This window comes from Eucyclogobius newberryi, unplaced genomic scaffold (genome assembly GCF_026437365.1).
Source record: "Eucyclogobius newberryi isolate DKJ021-1_F unplaced genomic scaffold, fEucNew1.0.hap1 SCAF_2, whole genome shotgun sequence".
Lineage (NCBI taxonomy): Eukaryota > Metazoa > Chordata > Actinopteri > Gobiiformes > Gobiidae > Eucyclogobius > Eucyclogobius newberryi.
The window spans coordinates 22,432,324-22,456,257 of record NW_027315834.1 but is presented as its reverse complement, the minus strand read 5'-3'; the positions used below and the strand labels follow the sequence as shown (position 1 = coordinate 22,456,257).

The 23,934-nt window shown below is 40.4% G+C and overlaps 1 protein-coding gene across 2 annotated transcripts; it reads right to left on the bottom strand.

Moving 5' to 3' along the window:
* Positions 1–3,232: 3,232 nt before the first annotated feature.
* Positions 3,233–22,899, bottom strand: olfm1b (olfactomedin 1b). Of its 2 annotated transcripts, none has more exons than XM_072454531.1 (6): positions 22,414–22,899; positions 14,650–14,799; positions 13,818–13,973; positions 12,305–12,524; positions 7,235–7,341; positions 3,233–5,537 (listed from the first exon to the last, which is right to left on the bottom strand). In XM_072454531.1, exons 1-6 carry the CDS (start codon positions 22,477–22,479, stop codon positions 4,812–4,814), a joined length of 1,425 nt encoding a protein of 474 aa, XP_072310632.1. In that variant the 5' UTR covers positions 22,480–22,899; the 3' UTR covers positions 3,233–4,811. The 2 variants fall into 2 exon arrangements, with proteins under 2 accessions (XP_072310632.1, XP_072310631.1); XM_072454530.1 differs by lacking the exon at positions 22,414–22,899 and adding an exon at positions 15,801–16,288.
* Positions 22,900–23,934: the final 1,035 nt, after the last annotated feature.

Here is a 23,934-nt window from a genome sequence, read left to right as displayed (position 1 = left end):
GCGGTCAAATATTGAAATGATACACTTGACACCTGTGAGAAGGTGTGGAGAGTCAGCCGTCTCCAAATTGCAGTGTGAACAAATCAGAAATGTCTTATCAATTAACTTTAGTAACAATTTGAGCCATGAATATTATTTGGGTTTGATGTCCTTAATTGTACAGCAGAAACTCATTTAGTCAATGTGCTTGGATTTTACTTAACATTTTGCCTATTTTTTGCCTATTTTTTCCAGAAATAGGTTTGACAATTAAGGTAATTCCATAGCAGTTACCTAGCAACCATATTGTAAAAAAGACCCAAAATCCATATAAATTTGTTATGTTAAATTGTTATTTGACAATTAATAATACCTGATTACACCTTTATTTTGTAAAATTATTGTTTAAAATTTCAAAAAAGTTTTAACTGTTTTTGGATTTTTTGATGGAAAGACAGTTTCAGAACTTGGCTCTACTTCCTGTAACTATTACTTTTCAAATTTTCTTCACAAACAGTAAAACTATGATGAATGTTGTTGTAAATGTAATAATTAAGAAAAACATGAACCTGTCATATTTCACATCAAAACAATAGATAACAAGAGATAAACAAAATTTAATTAACCCCACTATTAGGACTGAGTAAGCCCAAGCTGTTAAAATAATGTAAAAAGTGTGTCCTATATAAATTCATCAGTAATACAGTAATTGTAGAATATTTGTCTACACTGGAACAGCTAGACGAATGAGGGATTACACAGATTCAATACTATAAAGGTTCACTGCTGTTGCTCAAGATCGAGATAACTAATATTGAAAACATAAATGGTAAAAAATAAAAAGTGTTTTCGACCTGCACACTATCTTTGAGGGTAGCACGAGAGGTCGACACAGTCTTTATGCCTTTATGACCGGGCTTAACATGTTCTTCTTTGAACTAGTTTTTATGGTCAGGCCAGTTTGGAACAGAAATTAAAAAATTACAGTTTCTTAGCTACAACTATGCAACTATGCTGGGGATGTATGGCAGCTTGAGCACTATCCTATGCTTCTTCCTACTTTCCCTACAAACAATATTTAATATTTTAGTCCGTTCATGTTTTTCACCTTCTTCCACTCCTCTTGGGGAGTACTACTGTCAGACACTGCTACAGGGAGAAAGCTCCTTAGATTCCCCACCTTACGGGACCGTCCTGTAGACCTGGATGCTCCTCAAATGCTTGGAGGAGCACGCTCTATTCTATCTGTTTGGATGAACTCTCTTATCCACAGAGAACATCTACAGCCTGTCCGTCCGTGGGAGTATGTTCTCTCCTTCACTATGGTTCTCCCCATGTTTTCTACTTCATCCTTGCTGAGTAGGAGGGTCTAAGGATAGAGGATGCTGGGATAGGTATCCATTTGCTAACATAGTTTAATCTGCTTCTCTATTTCTCTATTTTCAGCACTAGAGAGACCCGTTTTCTTTCCCATATTGCTTGAAAATGGTGGTCTGCTTGATAATGTGGAACATCCTTCTTATGTAGTTGTTCCCTTCAATTGGACCTACCTGGCAAACTAATTGGCCCTGGTGTCTGAGATTGATTTCACTGACCCAAAGAGTCCTGAGACAAAATACCATCCATGAGTTTCACTGGAAAAGTTAATTACCTAATAATAATAATTTGGAGTGAGGCCAGGTTTAGGGTGTTTCCACTAGTAAAAGAGCTTGAGCCAAAAAGAACCCGCCCTGCCCTGACACCATTTTGCAAACGATCCAGCCCTGAGATCATCTTGGACCAGCATGATTGGGTGAGAAAACTACCCTCCGAAGACCAGCAATACAATGGTTATTGTGGAGAACGTAACAACAGTCCCTTTACTTTCCAGATTCACAACTAATAATGCCTTCTTTGACCAATTACTGACCTTTATGGAAAACCCCATGTTAACTCCTTTGCAGAGATAATTGTCAGATATGTATCTGCCCTCAAAATGCTCATTCTAATTTCTAACGCAAGCAATAAATCTTTAGTTTGTGTCATTTTTCCACAGTATTAAGAATACTTCGTCCTATAAATCATTTCCCCCTCTCTTTTGGCCCTCACTGGTTCCATTACTGTTAAGTGTCTTTGTCCTTGGGGGAATGATGCACCTTACAGCTGGTAGGCAAGGTCAGCCCTCTCACTGTGTCTGTCCGCTATTCCCATAAGTGCTCCTATACAGCGCTGATAACATTTAGAGGGCAAAATGCACAAGAAAATGTGCTATATGTGCCCCTTGAACTATTTGCATACACATATAAATGAGTCAACTTGAAGAATTATGTAAAGGCATGTAACTGTCAGGATGATATAAACATGCGTATGTGGCTATTGTGTATTGGGATTTCAGGCACATTCTCCTGATACGCCAATGTAAAAAGACATGCAAATGTCCTAACATCTGACTGACAGCTCATTGTTGAGTTCACAGCAAGAGCTTTCCACCAAACCTGTTTTTCTTTCTTTTTTTTATCCTGTTTTGTTCTGTCAGTCAGTCTGTCTTTCCCAAATCCTACGCTGGCAAACTATTTCTGGGGAAGCAACGCAGCATGTGTTGGCCAAGTGCTGCAAGAGTGAAAATAGAAGCAATCATTTATTCATCGATTGAAACATCAGAGGACTAAGAGCCTGTGAGCTGGTGGGAGCAACAAAGAGCGGGGAGATATAGACCACTGTAAGATGGGGATGAATAGAAAGTGGGGGCAGAAAAACACTGGCAGAACACTATAGGTTACATCCTAAAATCAAACAATTATTTTAGATCACTCCAGGGTTAACTTACATTCTTTTACATATCAATGGAATTCCAACTAAGAAGGAGCTGCTATCTCTGTGAAATGTAGATATGGCAACAATATTTGTACAGCTTGATAAATTGAGAATGTTGTGCATCATTATGAACTATTGACCCCATGCAGAGGGTCATGCTTAGTTTACTGATATTGACATAATTGTGGAGCTGTCAACAAATCAATGTGTCTCTCTTTTTTGTCCTGTCATGCAAAGTATCTGGCTTTAGAGAAACAATATAATAAAGAAATCTAGCAAAAAGTGTGTAAAATAGTTTTTTCAACAAATGAATGACTTTCTTACAAGGTTTTGCTGTTGAGTGATATTATGCTATAAAGTTAATCTGAAATTGCTTGGAAACAAGTGAAGGAGGAGGCAGAACATTGTGAGTATTAAGTATTTACAGAACGACTGGCATCTGAGGCACCACAACCAGCACTAGGTTTGTTTTGTTTTTATTGACACAGATCATTAACTATCTCATCTCAGATACAACACATGTCCAACAAAGCGCAAAAAGAGTGAAAAGCATTTGTTCTCTGCAAGGGTATACATTTAATGGAATCCTTTACTAGCAATGAGTGGAGACATGATGGGGTAATCATTTAAACACAACTTGAACCCACTTACATGTGGTTGAGGTGTAAGAAATGTAGAACTGTTTCATTTTGGAGGGCAGAATTCTTTGCAAAGTCAGTGGCGTTATTTTTAAAATTTCAACGAGATATCTAGATTCCTCCCACTCAGTACAGACTAAAACATACAGAGGCCAAACTGTTGCCAACATGTTACAGTGATGCACAAACAATAAACAGACAAAACAAATTGAAATATTTACGTATGTATCCCACCCTAAGTCTTGAATAAGTCAGAGCATGTCAGTTCATTAAAATACCATGTAAATGTGTCAATGTGAATAGTTTAATTGAATTTGAAACACGTTAGATAGATTATCTTGTACAGTGGGTGTGTTCCAAATTCTGTCTCAAAGTAATGCGAGGGTTTTGTCAACTATTAATGTGTAATAATCAGGCTGGACGAGTGTCCCTGTTGCTAATGTTTCCCAGTGGAATTGCTGTTGAAAGAAAGTTTGAAAACACAGATACACACAAGCGCAATATTGTAATCTACTGACATGCTCCTGTGTTTTCTTTAAAATCGAATTTAGTCCCCCTTCAAGTTGTTCTAATATTGTACATCAAGAGATATTCAAGAGCAGACCAGAGTGAAAGAAAACACTCATGCAAAGAAAACCTTGTTTACACATATGTCACTAACACAATTCTTGGAAAACAACAGCGCAACAGTCAGTGCCTTCAGGTCTTTAACATTATTGTTGCTGTGTTCTCTACAGACTTTAGTATTTGCTACAGTTTTTGATTAAAAAACAAAACAAAAATGACAGACTTATTCCATTTGGCCTTGTCAGTCTTTGAACCAGACTAACCTCCCATTTGTCTATACGTCCATAAGCCATAGGGAACCAAAAAGTTCAGTTCTTGTATACTAGATCCCCATTGACCAAATGTCCAACTGGGAGGTCATCTGCTGAGACTGCAGCTGCATGGAGGTTGATCATCCGGCGTATAAAAAAGGCATGATTTCTTTTGTAATATATAATTGCTTGATTGATCTTTTTTGGCATGTATTTTTAAACCTTTATACATATATTTTCTACTTTTACAATCATATTCTATGCGGCAAACAGTAAAAAAGAGTTTCATTCCAAAATCAAAAACCTTCACACACAAAAATGGCAGCTATTAGAAAATGTAAACTATGAATTACAGTAAACTTCATAATACAGTTTTATGTACAAAGGTGTGTGACAATCATGAGTGTTTTCTGAGTTCATACATTTCTTATAATAAATATACAACTCGTTTTGGAATGAAACCCTTTGGCTCTTTTGTATATGCACATTCAACCTACTTTGCATTCATGTTGCAATCTCTGAAGTTTTTTCATATATACAAAATCTGCCAACAGTATTTTTGTTTTTATATATTTTGGATATATTAGATCTCCATAGACAACATGTATTTCTTGTTTGTGGGCAGTTTTTGAGGTTTCAGTTCTTCTGAGCGTATCACGTGGAACAGTGTGACATTATAAAGCACCTGGTGGCCATTGTTCCAAGCGTAGAGAGCACGATCCCGAGGGTTGTAGTCCAACATGGATATATGCGAGTACTTATTTTGGAATGCAATGTCAATATACTCGTAAGTGGAGGAGTTGGTGTAGTAGGCGTAATACACCTTTGTTCCTCCTGAGTAGCCATTGGTGACGTAAAGTGTTCCACAGATCATAAATGACTCTCCAGCGCTCCGTTTGGGATGGTTCGTGGTCCACGTTTTGATGATCTGCAACGTGTTGGGATTCAGCTTACTTATCACAATGTTTCCTGCATTCTGATTGGTGGCATAGACAGCCCAGAGACCGCCCTCGTCAACCATGAGGTCTATGTCTGAGTGCCCCCCCCAGGCGTAGTGATATGCGCTATTGAATCCTGCCTGATCCAGCTGGCGGGACTTGCTGATGGAGGAGGTGCGCAGGTCGAACTTGATGATGAAGTGGCTCTGGAACTTGTTGAAGTAGATAGAGCCATTGTAGACCACTTGACCCGTCCCAGACCAGGGGTGAGGCAGACGGTGGGACGTGAAGTTGTCCGACATCATGAAGTCATGCATTGATTTGTACTCTCGCACAAAGCGGTTGTTGTGGTAACCGTCCATGTACCACACCTAAACAGCAAAAACATGTTTAGAAAATGCACTGAATATTACTAAAATTATTAATGATTTGATCTAATGTAGTTCCCATGTTTTTTTTAGAAATGCATCTTTTATTAATTCTCGTTGACCACCACAGTCACACTAAATCTGCAGAAGAAAACAGCAACACTTTGTTGCTTGAATCCAACCTTCTGGTTTTATGGGTGAATCTACTGCTACTCTAGGATCGAGCTATAAAATAATTGCAATTGTCATTCCAATGTAGGCCTTTGAAGATCGGTGCATCTTACATGCAGATCACAAACAGAATAAATCAAATAATTCTCTCAGCAAGCATTACAATTAGGTTGCAGCAGAGACTTGATCTAGGAAACTGCGGTCCTGCAGCCTCTGAATGCAAACAGTCAGCATGACAGCTGTGGGAGGGGGTGAGCTCTTCCCCACGGGGATAATGCCCATCATTCCACATAAAAGGCTGTCTCAGCTGCCAAAACCTGGCTTCCTTGCACCCATGTGGTGGTGGGCACACCACCCCTATTCCCCTGCCTCCAATGGCTCAAACTCTCCTTTGCTGTAGTGAGACTCCGACACCTGAAGGCCTCTACCTGCCTTTGTGTAGAATCATTCACATCAACATAAAGTCTCTGTGGACTCTGCAAAGAACTGAGTAGAGGAAGCCTGGAGATGAAAAGTCATGTAGCAGGCCTTCTGCCCCTGTCTGTTACATTCACTGGGCCTCTTTGATAATTCAGCACTTCTTTTATCCACAGTTTTAAAATAGGTGGCATTTTTTACAAAGAAAGGTGCCCTTACAATATTCTAAATCTATTCTTAGTCCGCAGTTCACTTTACTGTCTTGAATATTTCAAACGTTCACAGGCTGCACTTGTCATGACAATTAGCTTCATTAAAACTATGGCATGCTTTTAATTGCCGTGTGCTTCTTTTAGTAATAGTGGATTTTACATTATTCATTGCTTTTAATTCAACTATTTCTATTGCATCATATATTTCCACCTCTTCCCTCTAAAAGAAGATGTTCCATTACTGTATTTTGAATCTCATTTGACTGACAGAAGCAGAGCCCATTATTACTGAGACCCCATTCAGCTTAGGGAAATCGGATGATGAGGATAAAAGGCCAGAGACTATTACATTTCACAGTCAGAACTGACCTTAACCTATGATCAAGGTTGTCTCCAGCTGTTAACTCAAAGGGTACTTGTATTAGATTTAAGTAGATTGTCAGATAGAATAAAATAGTAGCTGGAAAAGGGAACATTGGCAAAGGAAGGGCTGGAGGTCTGTTTTTGTGTCTCAAATGTGTATTTGTTTTTTCTTCCACAGAAGCTCCTTTAGTGTGTATATTCCTTGATTCTTTCACCTTGCTGTTCAGTCGCTGTCTATGGTGCAGATTTGAACAGCATGCGCCTTATGAAACCATTAATCTGGGTTCAAGGGGGGATTCAAATAATAGAAATACCTATTTAGCATAAAGCAAATAAAATGAGGGATATAGATTTCAAACGGTATCAAAATCAAACTTAAATATTGATGTGGTTTGCAGTACATATTAAAATACATAAATGTGATTTGAGATGCTTTACTGTATCATTAAATATTTTGAGTTTAATACATTGTACAATTATGCATTACGTTAGTGCACTTTCTAGTTCCCAGTGTTCTTGAAGTAAAATACTACATACCCGTGTATCTCCTTCAGGGGCCAGAGGATCTGTCATCCAGGAGCCGAACCTAGATCCAGACGTCTTGATAATGATGGGTTCGCTGATGTCCGTCAGTTTGCCACATGCTGCAAAAGAAGTGTTGACAAGGATGCATCCCGTACAATCCTCATTATGTCCTCTACACTGGGTCTAAACCAGGTCAAGCAAGATCTAAAAAAGGACTTAAGTAGCTAAATCAGAACAAATATTTGGTAACACTTCTGGTTAGGAACCACATATTTATCGCTAACTAAGTGGTAACAGGTATTTTGTCTATTTTTATTTTTATTTTATTAGTACATTTTAAGTTTTATGCATGCCTTATTTGATATATTTTATATTTTGATATTATTTTGTTGTATGTTGCAGAGCAAGTTCCTCCCTTGTTTAGTTTTGATTATGAATACAGACGTTATAAATACAAACAGACTAATGCTGTCACTAACAATTAATCCAGTCCACTAGTCAGCAATAGTTTTTTAGCCAAATAGTAGGAAAAAAAACTAGTGAAATACTATTAAACATACATTGAACAAAAGTACAAAATGCAGTACTTTTGTTTTTGCTCCTATTTTTCATGAGCTTAACTCAAAGATGTGAAACTTTTTTCGATGTACACGAAACAGCACAGTTTTACTGAACAATGTTACAAATCCATCTTTGCAACATGGGGTCTTTTATAATGACCAGCCTAAGGCACACCTGTGCAATATTCATATAATCTCATCAGCATCTTAATATGCCATTGTGAGGTGGGATGGATTATCAATAGTAATATTAATTACGCAGTAAAAACATTTTGACAAATTTGTGACCAGTGTTAGAGAGAAATGGGTTTTTAGTGTATATACAAAAAGTGTAATTAGTTGAGTTCAGCTCATGAAACATGGGAGCAAAAATGAAAGTGTTTATATTTTTGTTTAGTGTATATTGGGACTTTTAAAATTATATATAAGTTGAAATATATTGACTGAATGTATACATTTATAGACCATTATTTAACCAGATAAGTCCCAGTGAGAGGAACCTTTTCTTTTTCAGGGGAGTCCTGGCCCCAGAGGGGAGGAGCCTATTGAACATGTTTTTAGTGAAAGGGGAAACTGGACAAACCTATGCTCACACCGGGAGAACATACAAACTCCACACAGAAAGGCTCCAGAAAGCTCTAACCGCTGCACCACCTTCAATCTATCTAGAACCTCACAGCTTAGAAATAAAGTGAATTGATGAAAAACTTAACTTGCTTATTAATTTATTGATTTTTATATAAAAATGTATATCCGTATTGGTTTTAGAGTCCAGACGGCTAGTTACTATTAATTAATTCATATATTAATTAATTAATCATTGCAACCCAATAACAGACATCTAATTGAGCACTTAGTATTCCCTTTCCTACAAGTTAGTCCACAGTATGTGGTCCCTAAACTAAAAAGTGTTACCAAAAGTTAAATGTATTCATCTGTGTAACTGTTCACGTTTTAGAAAATCAAGTCAACTCAGAATACCACATAAAATGACTACTATGTGCCTTTGCCCCAATTTTAAATCCATTGCATTGGACCAATGCAGAGAATGATTCAGCTGTTGACAGAGGATAAATAGGCATGAAGGACGTGGCAGTATAAATGTCCGTCTCGCTTGCATCCATCTACATGAGGTGCTTATTATTCAGTTCACACATGCTAATGACTGTTTTACTCCTCAGTGTGACAAGGTGGGAGCGTGAAGGAGCAGAGAAGGAACCGCCTCTGTGCATTCTGCCGCCGCCGCTGCTGCTGCAGTGTTAATTAGCGTTGATTGAGGTGTTAATAAGAATTTGACAAAACCAGTTCTTGGTTTCTGCTCTCTTGGGGCACAGATCTGGTCTTTTAATGCTAATAAACATTGACAAGAATTAAATCAGAAGTTTTAAATAGAGATTTTGTTAGCGACCTGGCCTCCACTGTTAAGTCACTTTTTGTCTGAGACCGGGAGCAGCACCATAAAGGTCAATTAGAGTGTCTTGATGAGTTAATTTTCCAAATCTAATGAGTTGTTCTAATATGCTAATCTCACAAGTGGGACTGGCTATGGCTCATTTTGCATTTTCATTGGCAATCCTTTTTGGCTTCTCATTCATTAACCTCTTGCTTGAATACATCTTCCTTTACTTTGTTTCTCTATAATGTTAACAACTCAATTATGTGTCAAACATGTTATAGGTGAAGCGTCTAATAAACCTAAATCAGATATATTTGTCTAAATTCCCAATAAAAAATAAACAAATAATAAATGGCAGAATAAAACACTAAGTACTATTGAAAAAAATGAATGTCTCGATATTTTTGGGAATATCCTAATAACGATATTATGTCAGAAATGTGTTAAAACATATATTTAAAAATATTAGTTGAGGTTTAATTATCAGACAAATGTGAAATGTTTGTAAAACGTGAAGAAAAGATCCCCAGATACCCTTATATGAAAGTTAAATAGCTTTTGATTATTTTTGTAGCTTTTTTTTATAAACAAAATACTCAACATTCAAATTTTGCATATCTTCAAAACCTCAAAAACCTCTAGTATACACTATGTATTGATCCGCAAAATAATAGTATTCCATGTATCATTAATTGGACAATAAGCCGGCCTAGTATGAAGCTTAAATGAACTGTCCGTGGAGCTGGAATTGACTCCAATAGTGTATAATTTGACTCTTCAAGTCCTTGTAATTGCATGTGGTGTGGCCCTTGCACCTCGCAGACACACACCATCCCAGTATATTCCCATCAGGACCTGGTCTCTTATGTAAGCTCTCTGTGGGATTAGCAATGGCACCAATACAGTGGCCATTGATTTATTTATTTATTTTCCGTAATCACGCCTGTGTCTTTAGAGGGCAGCGGCTGTTTGCAAGACAGCCTCTGATGGATCGGCCGTCTGGAGATACACATATGATCTAATCCCCTTTTGGCCTGCTTTTTCACTGGATACACAGTGAACAGAAGACTGAAAGGGAAAAGCTAATGGGAGCTGAGCTGACGAGAGCGAAAAACATAAACGTCTGGAGTTTAAACTCTAATGCTTTTTCAATTATTGTTGGACTTAAATGATCAAGATAAATGTAAGGCCATAAGTAAGCACTGTGAAAAGTACAGTTCCAAAATAAATATTTAGTAAAAGTGTTGGTCCATGATGTTTTAGACAGGCTGTTTCTACTATTTCTTCTGTTTTATGTTTATGTTTTGGTATATATTGCACTGAACCCATTATTAGATCATAATCTGGAACAATGTAATAATCAACATCACATGTTTGGATATATTATAATAGCCCAGGTTATTCATTGTTTTAAGATTTTGAGTTGATTATCACCATGCTAGCTGACATATAGTAACACTGTTCTGTCTGTTGTCAGACTGTTCGTCTCTACGGCTTTAACAGCCTGAGGAGACTTGTAGGGCCCTAGATACTCTCCACTCCATCACAGTCTTGTTTCCCCCATCACCCTCGTCTATCAATTTCAGCACGGCCCCTCTGTCTCAGTTTCTCAATTTATTTTTGTTGCCTTGACTGAGCAGATTTGGCCAGTGACCTTCACCTGTTAATCTTACTAGTTTGGAAGTCTAGCAGGTAGTGTGTTGGAGCTGCAAGATGAAAGGAGGAGCCACCCTGTGTTGTGTCTCTGAGGCAGGCCGCCACTGCGTGACCTCACCTTCATTTTGTTTCTCTCACTTTCTCAAATGTGCACACTGAAAAGAGGGAGGCTCCTGTCGCCAGTGTCTTTGACAGTCCAAAAGCCTTAGTCTGCCCATTAAAGACGGTACGGAAAATATTATTTATGTACAATGTCTCAAAGGGAAATAACTGTACATGTATAAGTATTAATGTGGATTCAAAGAAGAATGTTCTAAATGTCTACATTAGTTTGACTCTGATGGTGAAGTGAGCAGTGCGACAGCAGGAGTTGTGGTAACGCACTAGATTTAATAGGAGCAAGAGCCACGACAGAAGTGTTCAAAATTATAAGATAAGATAAGATAATCCTTTCTAGTCCAAAACATGGGGAAATATACATCTGGAAAGATCTAATTTACTAATTGGTGTAGTTTCATTGATAAGAGAGTTTTATCATCCACTGCAGGAGGGATTTGCCCTGAAAATAATTGGTAAATGGCACATGGATAAGTAGTGTTTAGGATCGGTCGTGACCTCACTGTGAGTATTAGAGACTGCAATATTGCAGTAAAGTCAAAGTATGTTTACTGAATCACACAACAGTAGCACTTCTCTGCATTGAACATCCAATGTTTGAAGAAACAGTGAAATTAGTTTCAATAATTCTTTTTAAGTTTTCCACAGAGAATTTGAAACTGGGACACAATATACCCGTGATATGCAAGTACAAAGTGTGTTTCTGTGGGTGTGCATCTATTAGCACAGTGGGCTGAGACAGAGGTGTGAAGACAGAACACAGGGGCTGAAAGCAAAAGAGTTAATAGGAACCTGCAGCATGAGGACACCAGCCCAATCTCATGTTTTCTGGTCAGATTATTCTTCCCTTATTGTTTTTTCTCATTTGGCATGACCACATATGAACATTGAACATTAAATCACATGTGTGTAGCTTAATACAAACCTATCCAGGCTTGGGACTGATGCAACACACTTTGGGGTAAACCATCCGCCAGATTATGATGCATTAAACGTATAATTAAATAATCAGCCATGACCTTTTGGCTGATAGTGTTTTACTTACCCACAATAATACACATGTGTTTCCCTTCAAAAGATTATCATTGTCTTTACAAATTTGCAAAACAATTTAAGGTTTGCGATTAAGGTTACATAAATAAATACCCCACATCCATTAAAACAAGACAATTAATAAACAAAGATACAAGATAAAGATATCAAGATAAATATTCTACCCCATAAGTAAAAGTGTATGTGTCCTTGTGATGTCCAGCCCTAAGTACAGACTGTATGCCTGACATTTTTCCCTCTCACAACATGTTGGATGTCGGTGCCGTGTTGAGAAAAGTGTGTAGACTTTCTTGAGCCTACCTAATTTTTCCATGCATGCACGGAGTCTCCCTTCAAGATTTGACACTCTGTTGTGCAGCTCCTCGTAGTCATAGGCCCCCATCTCATGCTGAAGTTCATTTAGCACTGACGTCAAGTTCTGGACCTCCTCCTTAAATTGCAATACCAATTTGGCATCGGCTTTGTACTCCTCCAACACTGGTATCAACGGTCTAAGCTCCTCCATTTTCGTTTTTATGGCCTGAAAGGATTAGAATAAGCCCGGTTGAGTGTCATGTGCAAAAGAAAAAGGAAATGAAAGAAAAATAAATCACCTGTCTTAGCCTGGCTACTCTAACTCTTCCCTAGCGCTGCACCTGTGAGCCCATATAAGTAATGTATGTTGTTGTCTCTTGTGCTATGTACTGTGCAGGTGTATGAGCATAAAAACAAACCACACCGACTGGACAAGCACAGGTTGGCTCCATCCTGGCAAGTGACCAGTCGTTTTTAAGAAGCAAGCGCCTCGATACACCGACAACAATTGGGAAAGCTCTTTATTGGTCATCATTGTTTAAAATGCAACATTGTAGTAAGGGATACATGCTTTTACATGTCACAGACAACAAAGTGTTCTCGAATTGTACGTCTAAAGAGTTTTATATTGTGGAGGAACCAAATATGCATAGACAAAAGCGAAACAAAAATAAAATGGATAACATCAAAATTGTAGTAATAATAATAATAATAATAATAATAATAATAATAATTTGTTACGTTTTAAAAAAAGCTTCAATGGAAAACTTGATTAGCAGTATCATGCAGGAAAAGATCAGTGGTAGGTGGGTTTAGGACAAAGGGTCAGGGTTTTTTCCTGGTTTTGAATGGTGCTTTAGGTAAATTTAATCTGTTTGTCGCCCAAAATGCTCTCAGTACTGTGGCCCAGTTCAGGGAATCTGGAATAGACCTGCCTCTTCTTTCCTGTGGCTCTCTCTCTTTACATTTCTTAAAGTTAGCCCTGCAAGCAAGAAAACGACAGACTGTTGACAGGGGCTAGAGCTTACTATCCTATCTAAAAGACAAATGCACACACACACACGTTGTATAATCTGACAGAAAGGTGTTGACAGTGTGTTACATGCGGAGGAGATGAAGCTTGGAACATGGTGGTCTGGGCATGCATGTAATATGACACATGGAGTATCAAATATGAACAAGATTGTTAAGACTATATTACTATCAAAGAGACATGTGACACAGACAGAAGACAAGACTACTTCTCAATAGCATCTGTGTTTTATAGTCATCGTTCACATTATATTATTTGTCATGTAATGGTTTAAATGTAGGATGCTTTCAAGGCAATGGATATTCATATTGGTGTGCATTAGAAATCAGGTTAAACTATATGGTTAATATAATTGAGCTAATTTACTACATGTATAGGTATGGATATACTGATATTGGTTTAACATAAGGATTCTTGTCTTTTGCCATGTTTTACAGTGTGTTTTACAGACAAGGACACAAAATGGCGAGGCTGTGACACTCTTACCTTGAATTGCTTGGCAATATTCTGCTTGTGGTTCTCCTCCACCAGTCTGAACTTAGTCTCCAGCCCCCGCAGCTGGACCTCCATCTTCTCCACGTACTGCAAGTCTCTCTGCGTTCGCTGGTCCAACACTTGGATGGACTGGGTCATGTTCTGCACCTGATGAGTCATACAGGAAGAATAACTTAAAAGTGTATTCATATATGTATTATTATTATTATTATTATTATTATTACTATTATTATTACTATTATTATTTGTATTGACACAATATTTGGCGCTGTATAGAAAAGAAGTTGCAATGAAAATGCAACAGATTTTCAATATGTTGTTTGGGCGTCTTGCAGTGAGTCACTGAACTGAAGCCAACTAGTCAGGGGCCTCAGACACATGGTGCAAGAGTAGCACACATACTGTTCAGACATTTGGTTCCTCACGACTGTTATAAACTAGGCACTAGCAATCATTCTGGCTCATCCATAGGCTTGCTAAATCATTCCTATACCTACATATTGTTATGTGCATATGGTTTTATTTCCCATCATGTTTTCTTCGAATCAGGGCTCAACTATGCTCACACAGTGGGGATTGTGTGGGGTTACATCATTAGATGAATGTCTTGGATGTGTACAGTACATGAGTGCTAGTCTGACTCCCAGGATGCCTCTTAGGTTTCCAGGGAGCTCATTAGAGCATGATTCCTATTCTTGTCCAGCGGGCAGAGAGGTGATACTGGGACCACAGAGTATAAATGTGTGAGCAGACAGACAGAGAGGTGGACAGTGTATGACTTTGATGCTGAGCTTGTGAGCTGCGTGAGTTAAACTGTAATTACCTTCTCTAAAAGCTGCCTCAGTTGTTTGGTGCGGGCGTCTCGAGAACACATGGACTGCTGGGGTGCCACCACGGTGCAGACACACCTTCCGTCACTATCCTGGGCTGAACTGTACACCTGCCATGATTCCTCCGGGTTGGCTGGCAAGACCTAGAAAAAAAGTGGGTAAAAAGTGGATGAATACTGGTCTTAAAGGGGGTGAACCAAAAGTTTTGGGCATATGGCAGATACTAAATTTAAATACCAAAAGGCAACAGCTTTATAACAATAACCTACAGCCAAACCAATTCAATAGATGGTTTAGGTCAATGAGACACAGCCAAGGACAAGTACTTGATTTATTTGCACATAAAGTGCACAGTGCCAGCTTAATTCCAAAGCTGGTCCTGCATTCATCACCATCTGGCCGCCACCAGCCACCAGGCTCCACCCTCCTGCACCATCGGTCTGGATATTTTACAACCACCCGGAGCAAATAGGAACGAGAGCAGAGTTATACATATATAATACTGAGAGGAGGCTGGGCGGAAAGTGTTGTAGCGCCAAGAGAATACGAGTCAGTCCAGATAAGTCACTAATGAGAAGAATTAGAGACAGAACAAATGACTGCTGCAAAAAGATGACATCTGTGCTGATTCTACAGGAGGGTTTTGTACTTACGCGATAAGGAACAATCAGTTAACAGACTGCTGAACACGATAAACCAACGATTAAAAGGAGCGATCACGCACACGGTAAAAGGATGACAAAACATGTTCCACCGTTTTCTATCTGATAGAAACAAGTAAATGACCTTGTGTGGCATGTAAAGTGGTTGTGTCAGCTAGCAGAGCGCAGATGTGGCAGCGGCAGTGAAACAAAGGGACGCGTCCCACGATCCTGAGAGAAGCAGCGGGGCTTTGGACGTCTCATTCACAGAAAGGTAAAAGGGGGAAAGACAACTGCTCGCACACAAAAACTACACATTTTTGCCTACTTTGTAATTATTTCAATAAACCTCAACCTGCATTTACCCACAGAACTTGGATACAACTTTAAAGCAGATTTCCCCCCATTTGGCCAACTGGCAGAACACACCATAGAAATCTGATGCTCAGTTTTTGTCCCATGACACTTTAAGGCGCACCTGCCCCCTCTTCTCGTGCACTTACTCCCGTGCTCCGGTCTGGATATTCCCCCTGCGCCGCCGTCAGCTTGGTGGTGTTGAGCCCCACCAGCGAGGGGAGGGTCTGCGACATCCAGTTGGTGATCATCGCCATGGTGCTGAGCACGACGCCAATTTTGAGCAACGGCACCGTCATGTTGGCCCTCTGCTCGGACTTTGAACCAGCTTTACGTCTTGTTATCAGGCCGTCTTCATTCCGCACACATCCCCGCGGTCAGAGCCGGTCGGCTGTGAGTCAGGTTGCCCGGAGCACCATGATGTTCCACCCGCGGATCCGGGTCGGACGCCTTCTTTTTGGACATTTCCAGCACGGAGAGGCACGAGTGCGACCGAAATGAAGCGATGCAATAAGGTGATCCAACTGGGCAGACTCAGTGGTTGTATCTCCTCTCTCTGGCCGCTTGTCCCGCGCACTGTCTCCTCCTCTGCTCTCAGTTACTATTTTGTTCACGCCCGACGCGCGTTGGTCCGCCTCCCGCCTCAGAGCGCTCTCATTAAGAGCCACAGACTGAGAGAGGAGGAGAAAGAGAAGAGGAGGAGAAAGAGAAGAGGAGGAGAAAGAGAAGAGGAGGAGAAAGAGAAGAGGAGGAGAAAGAGAAGAGGAGAAGAAAGAGAAGAGAGGAGGAGAAAGAGAAGAGGAGGAGAAAGAGAAGAGGAGGAGAAAGAGAAGAGGAGAAGAAAGAGAAGAGAGGAGGAGAAAGAGAAGAGGAGGAGAAAGAGAAGAGGAGGAGAAAGAGAAGAGAGGAGGAGAAAGAGAAGAGGAGAAGAAAGAGAAGAGGAGAAGAAAGAGAAGAGGAGGAGAAAGAGAAGAGAGGAGGAGAAAGAGAAGAGAGGAGGAGAAAGAGAAGAGGAGGAGAAAGAGAAGAGGAGGAGAAAGAGAAGAGGAGGAGAAAGAGAAGAGGAGGAGAAAGAGAAGAGAGGAGGAGAAAGAGAAGAGAGGAGGAGAAAGAGAAGAGAGGAGGAGAAAGAGAAGAGGAGGAGAAAGAGAAGAGGAGGAGAAAGAGAAGAGGAGGAGAAAGAGAAGAGGAGGAGAAAGAGAAGAGAGGAGGAGAAAGAGAAGAGGAGGAGAAAGAGAAGAGGAGGAGAAAGAGAAGAGAGGAGGAGAAAGAGAAGAGGAGAAGAAAGAGAAGAGGAGAAGAAAGAGAAGAGGAGGAGAAAGAGAAGAGAGGAGGAGAAAGAGAAGAGAGGAGGAGAAAGAGAAGAGGAGGAGAAAGAGAAGAGGAGGAGAAAGAGAAGAGGAGGAGAAAGAGAAGAGAGGAGGAGAAAGAGAAGAGAGGAGGAGAAAGAGAAGAGGAGGAGAAAGAGAAGAGGAGGAGAAAGAGAAGAGAGGAGGAGAAAGAGAAGAGGAGGAGAAAGAGAAGAGGAGGAGAAAGAGAAGAGGAGGAGAAAGAGAAGAGGAGACGAAAGAGAAGAGGAGAAGAAAGCGAAGAGGAGGAGAAAGAGAAAAGGAGAAGAAAGAGAAGAGGAGGAGAAAGAGAAGAGGAGGAGAAAGAGAAGAGGAGGAGAAAGAGAAGAGAGGAGGAGAAAGAGAAGAGGAGGAGAAAGAGAAGAGGAGAAAAAAGAGAAGAGGAGAAGAAAGAGAAGAGGAGGAGAAAGAGAAGAAGAGAAGAAAGAGAAGAGGAGGAGAAAGAGAAGAAGAGAAGAAAGAGAAGAGGAGGAGAAAGAGAAGAGGAGAAGAAAGAGAAGAGGAGGAGAAAGAGAAGAGGAGAAGAAAGAGAAGAGGAGGAGAAAGAGAAGAGGAGAAGAAAGAGAAGAGGAGGAGAAAGAGAAGAGGAGGAGAAAGAGAAGAGGAGGAGAAAGAGAAGAGGAGGAGAAAGAGAAGAGAGGAGGAGAAAGAGAAGAGAGGAGGAGAAAGAGAAGAGGAGGAGAAAGAGAAGAGGAGGAGAAAGAGAAGAGGAGGAGAAAGAGAAGAGGAGAAAAAAGAGAAGAGGAGAAGAAAGAGAAGAAGAGAAGAAAGAGAAGAGGAGGAGAAAGAGAAGAGGAGGAGAAAGAGAAGAGGAGGAGAAAGAGAAGAAGAGAAGAAAGAGAAGAGGAGGAGAAAGAGAAGAGGAGGAGAAAGAGAAGAGGAGGAGAAAGAGAAGAAGAGAAGAAAGAGAAGAGGAGGAGAAAGAGAAGAGGAGAAAGAGAAGAGGAGGAGAAAGAGAAGAGGAGAAGAAAGAGAAGAGGAGGAGAAAGAGAAGAGGAGGAGAAAGAGAAGAGGAGGAGAAAGAGAAGAGGAGACGAAAGAGAAGAGGAGGAGAAAGAGAAGAGGAGGAGAAAGAGAAAAGGAGAAGAAAGAGAAGAGGAGGAGAAAGAGAAGAGGAGGAGAAAGAGAAGAGGAGAAGAAAGAGAAGAGGAGGAGAAAGAGAAGAGGAGGAGAAAGAGAAGAGGAGGTGCCAGAAACCTCTTTTCTGCCTCTCTGTCCATCCATCTATTTCCCTGCTCAGTGATGATGTCATCTTTGTTCCTGGACGTGTTCCCCTGACCTCTGCACCTCATCCCGCCACTGTCCAGTCAACTCCTGCAGGACTTTATGAATGAGTGAGAAACAGGCTCAAAAGTCAATGATCCTCCAGAGCCCATTTTTGTCCCACTTTAAACCTGAAGTGTGATATTAAACCATGTTCTAATCATAGTCGTGGCGCCACAGTCGTTCATGGCGGTGTAAGAGCTGTGTCCTGCACCACAGACTTTCATTCGTGTTTCTCTGGCGCCATCGTGCAGCCGAATGTGGCGTTGCTGAAAAGTCATTTTAAATAGGTCTAGTTTCCTGCTGCTAGTGCGCGACGTACTCATTATTCTAATGTAGAAATGACATGTTCCAATTGTGAAGTCTAAATGGCTTGAAAACGTAAAGGTTGCATTTAAACAAATGTATGCGAAGACAATGGATATAATGGTATGCTAATTCGGCTTGAACCACATTGTGTTACAGGCCAATTTACTCCTGTTTCCGTCGGCTAAATGGCGCTGCACAAAGCTCCCACAGTAAGAGGAGAGGCTGCAGCTATTTTGGTCTGCTCCATAATGCACTTTCGCGGTAGAGTGGAGGTTGAGTAAAACCTGTGTGTTGCACCCACTTTACAGCCTCTGTCACTCGACCTTAGTGAGCACTCACGGTGAGGGGGGTTTTGAGGGTCCACGCACGGGGGCCACTACATTTAGGTTCTTTTGACCTCTATTTATGATGGAAATGTTTAAGAGTAGTCATTTAAACTTTTATATTTATACGTCTTTAATCTCTCACGTTGTTCTAATGAAATTACTTGATTGAAAACATAAATATTCAACATAATGCTGTAATTAAAGTAACATTTTTAAAATGCATAGCCCTGCACAATGTTTTGCAATCGTAATATTAGCAATATCAATAACAACCATGCACTAATTAAAACACCAATTCAATTAGAAAACGTTCTTCGGAATGCATTGTAGTTTTGGCATCAATGTCAAAATGTGGAACTATCACCGATAACAGCTTGAGAGGAACAAATATCATCTCTATAATGTATGTAAAATATGTCTACGCCGTATAAAGTATATGAATTAATGTAAATAACCTCTCAAAGGGTTCTCCTAAATACACTAAATAAATAAGACATTCTGCATTCAGCATTCTGTTTTTTTAAAGGGTTTTCTTGCCCGCAGGCTTCACTAGACAAGAAGCCCTAGCGCAAAATTGGGATGAGAGAGAAAGGAGGACATGCAGCAAACGAGACAGGACCCAAACCCACAGCACTAATGCCAGCTGCACGTGGAGCCCGGCATATGTGCCGCCGCCCCAACCACTCAACTCTGGGATTGCCAAGGCGTTCTCAACATGCAGTGATTTGTGGCTCAGAATTGCCCAAGCTTGGCTCTAGCACAACGTTAAAGTTTAAAGTGTAGCATTCAAAACGCAACAAGTGAAAAGACACAATCTAATAACCTCTGCGACAAGCAAGTTTACAACCAAAGGCTTCATGGTAATGGTAATAAAATCACATTTCCCTCCTGCCAGTGCAAAATTGCAGCCCTCTCTCCACCACCTACTCCTCTTCTGCGCTCTCTCTCGTTGCTTCATTGCTCAACCAGCCCATACTGAATAATAAATAGCTCCAAGCCCGGCTGCCAATCACACCACGCGGATTGCAATTCAGCTCTTACTCCGGCTCACAATCTCACATTAAACCAGATTGATTCTACCCATTTTCGTGTTCTTTTATATTCACAAACTCCAAATGCTCCTTTATTATATCCTTCCTTGAGGTTTCAACAGAGCCACACACCACAAAATAATTATTTGCTTGTTGTTTATGCATTCTGTGTGATTAGTACAAGGTGCTTAATGCATAAACAACCAGGTGCGCCACACTAATTGGTAACTAAGCTATATTGTTATGAGCGATAGTGTGTAGGTTGTGTTTGTGGTGTCAAAGGGGCTTCTATGGCAGTATACCATCTGTCTGATCAGGTGTTAGCTGGGAGGCGCTGCTCCAAGATATGGGCCCAAGCCATAGGGAAGCAGATGCTATTCAGGCTACTTACTATTCTTCCCTGTACAAGCACTGAGGTGAATGAATGTGATAAAAGCTGTTAGCATACTACTAATCAGCGGGCAGGAGCCAGATGTTATGGAAACTAAATAAAACACTGTGTCGACCCCATACTGCAAGGAACTGCAGGAGTTCTACAGAATATATGCAGTTGTTATAGTATAGTTGAGTAGTATAACTGAGCTGTGCGAAAATTGTTGATTCTTTTATTAACTTTTAATCAACAATTTCAAGTTTGAATTAAATTAATACATTAACAACAATACAAAAAAAATAAGGAAATGTCAAATCAAAACCATGCAGAAAAAGTCTTTGCTAAGACACCTGATTGACGGTGCAATATGAAGACAAGAGCCCATCTTTTATGACGAAATGTTGTTAACTTCAAACATACCTCTTTTTTTTAAAAGAGTTAATATGGTCATCAGCTCATGTTTCTATTTCGCTTTTATTCAATAACTTTAACAGAAAGGCGCATTCTTACTCTGAGTGGGCTCAAGTCTCCACATGTCTGACCCGTAAATTGACATGGTGTTGTCGCTGACTTGTCTCCATGGAGATGTCATGCTGTGGATCTTTCCTGGCAGAGCAGGAATCTTCACCAGAAAAGTCACATTGTGCACAATGAGTAAATTATCATCAGTTATTTGTGGAAACTCCTGCAATGTTACCACAAAATCATGTTTAACTGATGTGTTGTTGTTGCAAATCAAATCAAAACACAGATTAAACCGGGTCTGAAAAAAGACAAAGGCAAGGCTATACTAGGAGAAAATGGGAGGAAAAAAACATTTGCATGGCACATTAATTCCTTTAGAGGCATTTGATTTGACAGGAGATGAAGGAGTGTGACATGCGTACATCTCTTGCATTGTATCTTGCCTTCCCGTCTGCTTGTATAGAAGTGAACAGGCAAGCTCAGGACTGATATCGACTTACCTTCAAGTGCATGACACACACTGAGAGGCTGTCATATGTGTGCATCATCAATGTATGGAAGGACCCTGACAAGCGATGACACCTTTACAGACTGCACTGGGGCCACAGCTCTCAAACATGCTCCCGGTCCTTCCCCCTGCACTCTGAATGATAGCTTGCATCAATCAGTGGCAAATAGCCTCATTGTTGGATTGTGTCAGCATTTCTGTGCACTTGGCTCTGTCCGGTTCATATTATGAGTGCTGCAGCAGTGGGTATAGAGCTGCCCGAGACACACAAGGACTGGGGAGTGTGCCACGTGAAAATGTTGCCATTTGAACGAAGGCTAAGCACATACACAGACATAAATTATAGGAAATCAATGCTGACTGTATTTCTGTCAACGTAATGCTCTAACACACACACAAGACATGCAGTGTTTACTTCTATAGTACAATGTGTATGCAGTGTGCGCCTGGACGCAAAGAGAACACATATTAATTGATTGATAGAAACCTTGGTGGCACATTTGATTTTCTCAGTTCCCAATTACCAGCAACTATTGGATTCACGGGACGCGCAGCAAGAGAAATATGACTGTTTACTCAAGCAAGGTCAATTAAATCATCAAACTCCTGAAGCCTAAACAGCAGCAGCAGGCCCTATGGCAATAAAAACATCTACTGCTCGCTCCCCTGGGCTTGTGGCAGGGGTTCACACAGCCAGCAGCTTAATGCAACAGTCTTTACACAGGATTGTTATAACAGGAAGTCGTTATTTTCCTAGTCATTTTTGCATTCAGTACATTGTTTGGACTTCTTTAATTATTATGGCCATCCTGCATGATAAAAAGTCAATGTTTTTAAGTGTGGCACTCAGATGTTCAACACAGTGTCAGTAATGATGTTTTGAAAATGTAATTTTATTCTATTTGATATGACCATATGTTGTCTTTTACTCGTCGGCGGCAGAGCTCACACACGGGTCTCTCTTAACGCGTTCAGTAATACGTATTCTCATCGTGTAATCCTGCCTGGTAATCTGGTTAAGAGGGCTCTTTAGACGAGGTAACAACATCATCTTTCATCAGATATACAGCCAATTAACCTGTCACCGGAGCTTTTATGACTCGGCCTGGCAAAGAATGTGAAATAAAGAAGAACCTACTTGGGTGAGTTCTGTGCCCATGAAGATGAGGAGAACGAGAGTGAGGAGCTTGCTGGCTGGTTGCATCTCTTGCCTCCAGTGTGGCTCTCACATGCAGATCGAGTCCCTTCGCGTCCCCCCTCGCAACAGTCCTTCACCTCTAGCGCACTTCGCTTTCTGTTTTGCTTTTATTGCGCGTTGTCCCTCAGTGGCGACGTAGCGGTAAGCGGTGTCCGTCAGAATCGTCCCTGTGCATATTCATTTCATGCAGGCTGCCTTGCTCCGTGCCTCTCCCTTCTCGTCTTCTGTCTTCGCCGCGCGGAGATTTCAGTCGCAGCGACGCGCCGTGCTTGGCATTGGGCTTGTGATGCCCAGCGCGCTCTCTGTATATACAAGGCGACGCGCTTCCGTGCAGGGTCTAGTGCCAAAAGTTTAGCTCCCCGCCACGAACTGCCGTGTGCGAGCCCGATATGAAACGAGCAGTGACGGCGCTGTCCATGGTCCTGAGGCGGAAGTGACGTCGGTGGAGAGGGGCATTCAAACGTGTAGAGAGAGATCTATAGGGGAAATGCAGTGGTGCTTTCTTCTTCAATGTTCATGGGAGCATTTATTATTTATATAAACTTAGTTACTCTTTTAAAATATGCAGGCATTGTGATTTACCCTAAAACAAAATAAAAAAATAAGATAGAAATAAATAAATATAGAAAATAAATAAATAAAACGTACTGTACACAAGAAACAAACAAACAAAAAACAACAACAAAAACAACAAAAAACTTGATCACTCATTTATAAGCCTTTATTGTCTTTCCATTGCAGACCCTGCTTTAAGCTCAGGCTGTCATCCCAATTCCAATGTATTGTCCTATCCTATAGAACACGTTGTGCTGTGCCATTGTCATTGAACACAGTTCCTAAACATAGGAACACAAAATTAATAATAACATGATAATAATAGCATACAGCATGTTTATAGAGTCAAATGTGGCATGCATAAATTGAAGAGAATAATTTACACAAACATTTACAGTTCAACATAATAATAAAGGCACTCCAAAATCAAGTCATTTTATTTTGAAATGCTTCTCAATGTTTACATAATAGCTCTTACACACAATGCACCTGAATGTTGAGTGTTTAATCTTGCATTTTAAACCTGTGTGGGGGGGGGGGGGGGGGGGGGGGGGGGGGAACACAGAGGAAGAGGTTGAGGATGTGTAGGATCTTTTGTTTGATTGTGTGGTAATGGAGATGTGGAAAATATGTTGAATTAGACTCATATAGTTTGGGTACTACAGTGATCGGTGGAAGTAGTGAAGCAACTTTTCTGGATCTACTGCCAAAAGCTCAAGCTGACTTACTAACACAGCACTGTCCACAGTGCTGATGCTGAATGTGCCATTCCCAGAATATGTCAAAAATGACAGCTCACACGGACAGAGAAACTAAGTCTCAGCCAGTCAGAGGGAAATAGAGAGGAAAAAAAATAACCTGCATACATTCTTCTAGCTGTCATCACAGCCAATCATACTTAGCTAC

Excerpts from the sequence above, each read along its gene's own strand:
- olfm1b (XM_072454530.1), bottom strand. The coding sequence starts at position 15,950 with ATGACGGTGCCGTTGCTCAAAATTGGCGTCGTGCTCAGCACCATGGCG. Across the intron at positions 13,974-14,649 it reads TGAGGCAGCTTTTAGAGAAG|GTGCAGAACATGACCCAGTC; the intron begins GTAATTACAGTT and ends ATGACTCATCAG. Across the intron at positions 7,342-12,304 it reads TGCATGCATGGAAAAATTAG|CATGTGGCAAACTGACGGAC; the intron begins GTAGGCTCAAGA and ends CTTCTTTTGCAG.